This window comes from Zonotrichia albicollis, chromosome 15 (assembly GCF_047830755.1).
Source record: "Zonotrichia albicollis isolate bZonAlb1 chromosome 15, bZonAlb1.hap1, whole genome shotgun sequence".
NCBI lineage: Eukaryota > Metazoa > Chordata > Aves > Passeriformes > Passerellidae > Zonotrichia > Zonotrichia albicollis.
Window position 1 is genome coordinate 16311242 of NC_133833.1, and position 10211 is coordinate 16321452.

A 10211-nucleotide genomic window follows, 5' to 3' on the forward strand; every position below is an offset into this window, starting at 1 on the left:
CTGGGATGCAGGACCACTCTGCAAGCAGCACTGGGCAGGATGATGCAGCCCCTGGAGAGACCAGCTCGGGGCATGGGGCACAGCAGCTCCTGCTGCAGGGACAGCAGCCTGTGGTGGTTTGCTTGGGTAAGGCTTTTTTGGGGAGGGGGGCTGAGGGCACCCACAGGGTCAGCTGAAGTGAAGCTCGGGGTCGGGCTCGGGGGCTCTGCCAGGCGGCGGGGGCGGCGCACGGAGCTGCAGAGAGGGAGAGGAGTGGGAAAGGAGAGGGACAGAAGTGGTGCCAGCATGCTGAGGCCACTCATCCCCCTTCAGACCCCCCAAAACACACGGGTGGCTCCATTACAGAAGGGCTGGGGCAGGTTTTGAGGCATCCCTGTGAAGGGACTTACCGGCCGCAGGCGCGTGGCTGCCAGGTCTGGAGAGCTCTGCCCGCTGCCCGTGCCATCCTGCCGGCAACCTGGGAGGGCCCAGCAGCTCAGCCTGGCTTTTGGGCTCCCCCAGCCCCTTCCCAGTTTCCCCAGTTTCCCCAGCACTCACCTCCCAGCGCTGTCTCAGGAGCAGAGCTGGGGACCAGGCTGGCCCCGGGTGTGAGGCCAGGAGGGGAGAAGGGCGGAGGGGACGGTGATGGCAGCTCCTGGGAAAACACAGCCAAGAGGGATGGGCATGGTGGGAAAGGGGCTTCACCTCAGCACCCATGGAAGGGCCAGGGTGACTCAATGACTCTCCTGGCACCAACCTGCCCGGCTGCCTCCCGGGCCCCTGTAAGCTCCTCCACCACCAGGGAGGGGAAGACGCCGACGCGGCCGTCGAAGTCGCCGGTCCAGAAGCCATCGTCCACCTCGCCAGCAGCACGGGGCAGCACCCGGATGATGGCCCCCTCAGGAAAACTCAGCTCCTCGGGGCTCTGCCCCTCGTAGTCGTACAGGGCTCGCACCAGCCAGGCTGAGGGGAGGGCGGGGAGGGGGCTCAGCACACTCTGGATCCCGCCCCCCTCTCTGGGGTGGCGGTGATGCCCAGCACTCACCTCCAGGCTCCAGCACCAATTCTGCAGCCATGATGCTGGAGAGCTGACGGTGCAAGGCAGAGGGGCCTGGGGGGCCCAGCCCAGCCCCCGAGTCACACCCCAGGGACAGCAGGTACTTCTCAGGGACATAGCCGACCTGCCCAGCCTTGTTCCGAGCCTGAGGAGGCAGAAACCACATGAACATCCCAGGCTCCAGAGTGGGGCCAGCCTGGGAATGTCCAAAAGGTGTCCCCCAGTATGGAGGGGGGCTCCGCCTGCTCCCACCTTCACCCATTCCTCTGCGTCCCCATCCTCAATGATCTCCAGCTCCTCGCCCTGGCTGATGGACAGCTCATCTGCCTGGCAGCCCTGCAGGAGATGGGGACAACGTGGCAGAGAGGCTGAGGTGCCAGCCCTGGGCAGGCAGGGTGAGGGCCAGGCAGGCAGGCAGGGCCATACCTGGTAGCCAAAGATCACCCGGCAGGTGTAGGGGTAGGTGCGGGCAGCAGGCCCAGGCTCATCATCCTCATCGGGCTCATCACTGTCCTCATAGTCATCGAACTCAGCTGGGTCCAGCCCTGTGGGGGTCTCCTCACCTGTGCCCCCCATGGCCCCGGCCAGCCAGGCGTCCACATCCAGCCCTGCCGCCCGCAGCAGTGCCAGCCGTGCCTCAGCCTTCACTCGGCTCACCTGGGGACACCACACATTGTCACAGTGCCCAGGACACCTCTGGCAGTGTGTCAACCCCATCACCCCCATCCCCAGCACCACACACCAAGTGCAGCATCCCAGCCACCACCCTTCCCTGTCCCTACCTCCCCCACCCTGGGGGTGACAGACCTCAATGTCACCCCAAGTTCCCTGACTCACGGTCCCACCTCTGCCTTGCGGATGTTCTCCCTCACTTCCTCCATCTGCCGCTCCACGGCTGCCGCCTCCGCCTCCAGCCCCTGCTGCCTCCTGGCCTCCAGCCGCTGCAGCACCTGGGCAGGCACCACAGCTCAGAGGGTGTCGCAGCTGGTGAGGGGCTGCAAAAGCCCCTCCCTGAGCCCCCCAGTGGGGCAGGACAACACCCACCTCCTCACTGTGTGCCCTGTTCTTGTGCTCACGGGCCACCCGCGTGGCCCAGCGCCGCGCCTCCTTCTCCAGGCTGGCCCCATCGTCTGCTGGTGGCAGCAGGCACACCTGGGCAAGGACACGGCAGTGACAAGGGGGTGGCTGTGCAGACCCCACCTTGCTGTAATGATCCTCTCCACTTACCTCCTCTATCCCTGTGAGCTGGAAGCGCTGCTCGGGCGCCAGGGAGAAGGCGGGGTGGTCCTGCAGGAAGAGGAGCAGGTCCTGCTCCCGGCACACCTGCAGCAGCGGAGCAGCGTGGGGCTGGGGGCTCACCTGTGCCCTCATGTCCCACCCAGCTCAGGGCACACAGTGCCGTTACCCGTGCAGATGCCTCCACAACACCCTGGAACCAGTCCCGGGTGGCCCGGCAGGTCTCCACCTCCGTCCTGCTGGCAGCTGACAAGTGCTCCCGGAGCCTCTCGTAAAGGTCCCCATCCAGAGCCTGGGGGAAAGCAGAGGGAACCCCCCCAGCACTGCCACATCCCCCCACTGGAGCATCCCTGACACCCAGGGCAGCCAGCCCTGACCCTGTGCCAGCAGGACCCTCTGTGCTGGCAGTGAGGAGAGACTTCTTGTGGGATGCTGGGGAAGGGGCACGGGGGGTCTGGGCATCCCCTACCTGCATGGCTGCGGGCAGCTCCACACGCTGGTAATGCTCCAGGTGGGCAGAGGCAGCCACCAGGGCAAAGCTGTACTCGTTCTGCACCCCTGCCAGCTGCCTCGAGTGCTCGGCCAGTCGTGCTGAGAACTGTGGGGACGTGGGCAGCAAGGCTTGGCCATGGTGCCCCGTGTCCCCAACACGGGTACCCTGTCATCCCCAGCACCACCAACCTTGGCACTGAGCTTCTGCAGGCTGGCCTTGGTGTGAAATATCCGCCGGTCGCTCTTGCGCAGGCTGGGGAGGGTGGAGGGGGGTGTGAGACCACCCTGAGGCACAGGAGCCCCCCAGCCCCGTGCGCCCTGTGTGCCTCACTCACCGCGCCTCCACGTCGGCTGCCTTGTCCTTGGCCACCTCGCTGCTGCGCCGCAGGTGGCTCAGCTGCTTCTTGGCCTTGTCCAGCTCCTTCACCGTCTCCAGCAGCTCCACCTGCGCCTTCTGCAGCCGCTCGATGCCCTGTGGGGAGTGTCAGCTGGGGGGCACAGCTGTCCCCCCTGCCTCGGCACAGGGACATGGCCTTGCCCCGGTACCTTCTTGAGCGTCCTCTCCTTGCAGAGGCGGGCGCTGCGGGCGGCCTCGGCGGCCAGGGCGCGGTAGCTCTCGGAGGCGGTGACACGGACCTGCCCGGCGTGTGCTGTCCCCTCGATGACGCCTTTCCACACAGCTGCCACACTCCTGTGGGCACAGGGTTAACACAGGGCCAGGCACTCTCTGCCATGTGACACCTTCTGGGGATGCCCAGCAGGACTGCCAGCACCCCCAGTCACAGCAGACTGGGACTGGGGACATCCCACCCATGGCTGCGTCCTGGTAACACCCAAATCCGGGTTGGCATTAAGCATCTCCAAGTTGGGATCATCATGGGCAGGTATGGCAAGCCCCAGCTGCTTGTCCCCAGCCCTGTCTCTGTCCCCAGCCCACCTGGAGTCGCCAGCCTCGCCACGGCCCCGATGCCAGTCTCTCTTCACGAACTGGCTGGCCAGCCTCTGCAGAGCCTGCAGACAGACCTGGCATCACCAGCACTGCCTGACCCTGCCCAGCAGCCCAGCACCCACCAACCCACCCTGGGCCCAAAGCTGGGCTCCCCACGCTGGGCGCAAAGCTGGCCCACCCTATGGACCTGGGGACACACATGTGTCCCCTCAGAGCACAGACACATCCCCGTGGCTCAGTGTCAGCAGGAATCCCATTGTGCTCCCCAAAACCTTTTTGGCGGGCAGCCACCACAATGAAAGGACCCCCCCACTGTGGTTTTTGGGACAGAGTCCCTGCAAGGGGCATCAGCGAGGGACACTGGCTACAGAGACAGAGTAGAGGAGCCCCAGCAAAGCCAAGCACAGCAAGACCCCAACCCTGGGGGATGGATGATCACCCCCAGCCTGGGGGTGTGAGGGAGGGCAGTGACACGGCGGTGACCAGCTGCAGGGACACAGTTCTGCTGCAGTATGTCCCCAAGGGATGCTGCAGGGACATCTCACATCAAAACCAAACTGACATTTCAGAGCAGCGCCCTGCGATGACCCAGCAGACAGCAGAGCCCAGCGGTTTCCTCCCCCACAAGGTCTTCCCTCCAGGCTCCCAGAACACCCAAGGTTCGGGCCACGCCGTGCTCAGCAGAGCCCCCAGCGGGTGCTGGACGTGGTCAGGGTGCTCCCGGCAGGATGAGCCATCTGCCACCACCCTGCGGGGCCAGCACGGAGCAGCCACGCTCGGGTGATTCCTGAGGCTGCCCTCTGCCTGCGTGGGGCCTGCCCAGCTCCTGCCCCAAGCTGCAGGATGGGGCCTGGGCCCCCCCGGGACATTGATCCCGAATCCCGACGTGGCACCTCCTTACCTGCCCGTACTCCCTGTCAATGGTGGCCCTCTGCTTGCTGTAGGACCTGGGGGGGACACAGGGAGGACACACATGGGCCACCCTTCCCTGCACCTGCTGCCACCATCCACCTCTTACCATGTCCCCCTGCCACCATCCTGTCCCCATGAGGCCACCCCAGTGGGTGATGGAGCCCATGACCTCAAGGTGACAGGCTCAAGGTGAGCCGTGCCCAGTGCCTGGCACACCCGGGCCGGGTCTCAGCCTGGGGACACACACACACACAGAGACACACAGACACAGACACACAGACAGAGACACAGACACATGCAGACGTGGGATGAGATGCCCGGTGTCAGCTTGGGGACACACACAGGCACGGGATGAGCTGTTTCATCTCAGCCTGGGGACATACACAGGATGAGCTGCCCGGTCTCAGCTTGGGGACAGAGACACAGATATACACAGAAACACAGAAACAGAAACACAAACAGACACACACACACACACACACACACACGGGATGAGCTGCCTGGTCTCAGCCTGGGGACAGATACACAGACAAACAGACACAGACACACACACACACACGCACACACACACACAGACAGGATGAGCTGCCCGGTGTCAGCTCGACCCGGCTGTCACCTGTGCGGGCCCTACCTGATGTCCTCCAGCAGCTCGGCGTCCCGCTGCTGTTTGCTCTGCAGGCCCGACAGCTGCTCCAGGAGATGGACTCGCAGCTCCTGCGTGAGCTTCACCTGCGGGCAGGTCCCGCTCAGCCCCGCGGCCGCGCCGGGCACGGGGATGCGCTGTGCGCCCTGCCCGGGTACCGGTGCCCACAGGCCCCCCGTCCTGAGCGCCGCCCAACCGCGGCCTCGCTTCCCCAGCCCCGGGAGGCTCCGCCGGGGGCGAGGCTCGGTCACGGCTGCAGGACGCGGCAGCGAGGGAGGACCCGGCCCCGCTGACCCGGCCCAACACGGCCCAGCCCAGCCCAGCTCGGCCCGGGGCTCACCTTGCGCGGCGGCGGCTGCATGGCTGCGCTGCCCCGGTGCCGGTGCCGATCCCAATCCCGGCGCCGATCGCCGCCGCCCCGATCCGCGTGTGCGGAGCCCGGAACTGCCGGGCCGGCCCCGCCCCGCCCACTGACCACGCCCCTCTCAGACCACGCCCCCCCCAAGATCACGCCCCAAGACGAGCCCTGCCCCACCAGGCCCCGCCCACCACTCACTGACGGACACGCCCCCAGAGCCGCCTCCAACCAGCCCCGCCCCTTTCCCGCGCTGCCGGGAGCCCCGCCCATTGCGCCCAGCAAGCCCCGCCCCTCGGAGGCTGCAGCGCCGCCTTGTGGTCAGTGCTGCACCTGGGCGGGGCGATGGGACACGGGAACAGGGAGACAGGGGACAGGGGACACGGGGAGACAGGGACATGAGAACACAGGGATATGAGAGGGAGGGACATGGGGATGTGACATAGGGACATGGGGACATGTTGGTCAGGAGACAGGGACCTGGGAACACAGGGATATGAGAGGCAGGGACATGCAGACATGGGGACATGGGAAACAGGAACATTGAGACACAGGGATATGTGACACAGGGACATGGGGTCATGTGGATAAGGAGACAGGGACGTGGCAATGCAGCAATATGAGAGACAGGGACATGGGGATGTAGAGACATGAGAAGACAGGGACATGGGGACACAGGGATATGTGACATGAGGACATGGGGACATGGGAGACAGGGACACAGGGACATGAGAAGACAGGGACATGGGAACACAGGGATATGTGACACAGGGACGTGGGGACATGTGGACATGGGAGACAGGAGAACAGGGACATACATGGGGACACAAGGCTGTGAGAGATAGGGATGTGTGGGTGCAGCATCACAGGGACATGGGGGATGGGGAGCGCTGTCCTTGGGCAGGGGGACATGGGGACATGGGGACATGGGGATCACAGCACTGGGATCACTGGGGACCGAGTCCTTGTGCATGAGGACGCACAGGATGTGGTGACACATGAGGGGCTGGGGCACTGGCCCTGGGATGTGGGGACATGTGGGACACTGAGGGGACAGCCCCAGCACAGGGACATGTGGGGTCTCACATCACATGGAGGACACGGAGCCCCTGGCTTGGCAGGACCCTGCTGTGGGGACAGGGGCACAGAGCTGAGCAGTGGCATTCAGTGGGGAACCACCTGGAATCATGAGGGACCCCAGCCAGTCCCTGTCTGTCCCCCTGTCCTCCTCCCAGCCCTCTCCCACTCCTTTCATCTCTCACTTCTCTTTCTGTCTGGATTTCTCTGTTCCCGCACAGCTCGTGGCTCTCCCCACTGTCCCATTCGTCCCCATAACATTTCTGGGGTTGGCTGCACATGTCCTGGTTCCCTGGCGTGTGACAATGCACAAGGCTGGGCTGGGGAAGTGTCACTGGCTCTGGTATTCCCTTTCTTAGCTGGAAAAACAGACTGGAGGTCACCCAGCCACTTTGGTGACAGGAAGGGGACAAGGCAGGGTGGCATCAACTACACCAAGCTGTGACACCAGCATGTCAGCCTGGTCCCAGTGATGGATCCTGGCTGTGTGTGGCCCTGGCAGGGCTGGGCAGGCAGAATGCCCAGAGCCCTGGAGTGCTGCAGTGGGACAGGGCCACATGTCACCAGGCTGGGGACCCACTGCCACCTTCCTGTCCCATGCACAGAGCACAAACAGCTCCATCTCCCCACTGTGCTGCTCCTGGCTGCTCCAGCTGCCTCTGCTGGAGCAGAGCTCTACCTCCCCACACACGGTCTGTGGGTCGTGTGACACAGCTGGAAATTTCCCCCTCCGTGGCGTGCCCCAGGTGCTCGCTGTGGTGACAACTGGCGGTGACCCCACGCCTCAGTCTGGCTGTCACACTGCAGGGATGTGGGCAGGAAGCTGCCGTGACGTGGTGGAGACACGGGGGGGGCATCAGCAGAGAAAGGGACAGTGCCAGCCCCGCCGTGTCACCAGCCCGGCTGTGTCACCAGCCCCGCCGTGTCACCAGACTGTGCCATTGGTGCAGACCCAGCTGGTACAGCGGGCACTCCGCAGAGATGTCCTGGCGGGTGCTGTCACCTGTCTCTGCTGCTGCCTGTGTCACCCTCCTGCTCAGCTGTGCCTGCCTTGGCTCTGCTGCCCAGCCCCCCTCCGGTGAGTGCCTCGGTGGGTCTGGGGGTGATGGGGTAGGGCAGGGACGCCTCACTGGGACACCCCAACATCATGTCCCATGACACTTGGAGGCGATGGCTGGGTGACATGGGGAGAGTTTGGGGCCCTGCTTGCTGCCTTCCCTCTGTGTTCACACTGAGAATCTGAGTGAAGACCTGAAACCCAGCCAGCATTTCCCCTTTTGGCAGCAAAATTCAGATTGCTGCTCTGGTAACCTGAATTTTCCATCCCCTGGATGTGGAGAGGGGCAGAGGTTGTGGGAGTTGTGTTGGATGTAACCAAAGCCCCCCGGGGTAGGGTGTTCTGGGGACCATCAGGATAGAAATTCTGCAGCTGGGGATGACGTGCAGAGCCTGTCTGGTTTCTTTTTTGAGCAAGCCAGAAAAGGGATTTGATCCTGGGTTGTTTCTCTGGTGCCTTGGGACCTTCCTGTTCTTCACTTTAGTTCTTTGCACACAGTGAAAATCCCCTGACCACAGGAAGATGAGGAGATGTCACTGTCTGTGGTGGGGAGCTGAGCTGGGGACACGGCTGGGGCTGTCCCAGCCCTGTGCTGCCCTCCTGATCCCTTTGTGCCAGGCTGGGTAGGACTAGGGACACCAGCAGCACCAGGGCTGAGGGAGCAGAGCCCATCCAGGCTCTGCGTTGGGCTGGCACCGCTGCGGTGGTGGCTGGCACAGAACGGGGCACAGCTCTGCAGGGCGGGGACAGCAGGGTGCTGCTGTGGGACAGGGAGATGCCGCCTCCTGTGTGCAGTGGTGGCTCTGCAGGGAGGGATGACAGCTCCTGCCCTCGGCTCAGCCTGACGCCTTGTGTCCCCTTGTGTCCCCTTGCGTCCCCTTGTGTCCCTGCAGTGCCCAACAAGAAAGGGCGAGCCCTGCTGCCCCTCACTCCCCAGGAGAAGAACGTGTGCTCCCAGGCCTCCGAGGAAGATTTTCTCAGCAGCACCCTCAGCACCCGCCTCCTGCCTGCCCTCTACTCCGTGGTGGTGCTGGTGGGGCTGCCAGCCAACGCTCTGGCCTGCTGGGTCCTGGCCACCAACTTCAGGAGATGCTCCAGCGCCGTCTTCCTGCTCAACCTGGCCGGGGCCGACCTGCTCTTTGTCCTCCTGCTGCCCTTCAAGATCTCCTACCACCTCCTGGGCAACCACTGGCCCTTTGGGGACTACCTGTGCCGCGCCATGATGGCCTTCTTCTACGGGAACATGTACAGCTCCATCTTCTTCCTCACCTGCATTGGCCTGGAGCGCTACATCTCCGTGGCACACCCCTTCCTGTGGAAGAGCTCCAGCTGGACGAGGGGCAAAGTGGGCATCTCTGTGGGCATCTGGTTGCTGGTGGGGCTGGGCATGAGCCCTCTGCTCCTGCGCTCCCACACACACAGTATCTCCAGCCTGAACATCACGACGTGCCACGATGTGCTAGAAAAGGAAACCCAAAGGTTCTTCGGCTACTATTTCCTGTTCCTGGTGGGGCTGGGCTTTGGGCTGCCCTTCGTGCTCATGATCATCTCCTACAGCTGCATCCTGGCCCGGCTGCTGGCCAAGGGAGGGAGCCACGGGCAGGTGATCCGTGTCCTGGCCCTGGTCCTGCTGGTCTTCATCCTCTGCTTCACACCCAGCAACGTGCTGCTCTTCATCCACCACCTGCTGGAGCCCACGGGCTGCAACAACGGCACCTACATCTCCTACGCCCTGGCCCTGGTGCTCAGCGCCTGCAACAACTGCTTTGATCCCTTCATCTACTTCTACGTGTCCCGGGATTTTCGGGGCTGGCTCCGGGATGCAGGAGGCCGCTGCCTGCGGGGGCTTGAGGCCTCGTCAGGGAGGTCCACGGAGAAAACAGCCCTGCCCCTGAGGTCCAGTGAGCAGAGCCAGGGCTGCCAGGCTGTGTGTCCCTGCCCAGGGGATGAGGGAGTCTGAAGCATGCCCACCATGAAGGGCTGACAATAGACTTGGGCAAAAAATCCCCCCTGGATCTGAGGCTCACAAGGATTTTGCCTCGGTTTTCCCTCCCTGATGACACCAGCACTGCCCAGTCCCAAGGAACCCTCAGCTGGGCGCCTGGCACCCCAACCTCCCCCCCTGCCAGACCCTGGCATCCCTCACCGCTCCCCCTGCAGTGACCAAACCCTCCAGAGTACAAATAAACCTTTATTTCTCCCTGCTGGTGGCAGGAAAGGTACAAACACCCTGCCCTCCATCGCCAGGACTAACGCCAGGCACACACGGCCAGCCCTGCTCCTGCTGCTCCCCCTTTCCCCCCAGACTATGCCCCAGTGGATGCAAGCAGGGAAGGGGAGATGGCTTGGGTGTCCTGGCCCTGCCCTGCAGGCCCAGAGCTGGAGGGGACACGCTGTGTGCCCCCGTGCTGGCAGGCACCCCATGCCCCCTGCCTGGCACGGTGCTGCCAAACC

General features: G+C 64.0%; 2 protein-coding genes across 3 annotated transcripts; one reads left to right on the top strand and one right to left on the bottom strand.

Annotated features, from left to right (window-relative positions):
* Positions 1-96: 96 nt before the first annotated feature.
* FCHSD1 (FCH and double SH3 domains 1) lies at positions 97-5766 on the bottom strand. 2 transcript variants are annotated; one of them, XM_074551929.1, is made up of 19 exons: positions 5609-5766; positions 5257-5354; positions 4615-4660; positions 3702-3775; positions 3311-3455; positions 3100-3236; positions 2954-3017; positions 2742-2870; positions 2442-2564; positions 2264-2359; positions 2081-2188; positions 1882-1986; positions 1463-1693; positions 1289-1372; positions 1025-1181; positions 737-942; positions 538-634; positions 390-457; positions 97-234 (listed from the first exon to the last, which is right to left on the bottom strand). In XM_074551929.1, the coding sequence occupies exons 1-19, from the start codon at positions 5627-5629 to the stop codon at positions 169-171; spliced, it is 2055 nt and encodes a 684-aa protein (XP_074408030.1). In that variant the 5' UTR covers positions 5630-5766; the 3' UTR covers positions 97-168. The 2 variants fall into 2 exon arrangements, with proteins under 2 accessions (XP_074408030.1, XP_074408029.1); XM_074551928.1 differs by having other exon boundaries at positions 2081-2359.
* A 1816-nt stretch (positions 5767-7582) lies between these two features.
* On the top strand, positions 7583-10204 carry LOC102067932 (proteinase-activated receptor 3-like). Its single transcript, XM_074552080.1, has 2 exons — positions 7583-7778; positions 8651-10204. The coding sequence occupies exons 1-2, from the start codon at positions 7682-7684 to the stop codon at positions 9715-9717; spliced, it is 1164 nt and encodes a 387-aa protein (XP_074408181.1). The 5' UTR covers positions 7583-7681; the 3' UTR covers positions 9718-10204.
* Positions 10205-10211: the final 7 nt, after the last annotated feature.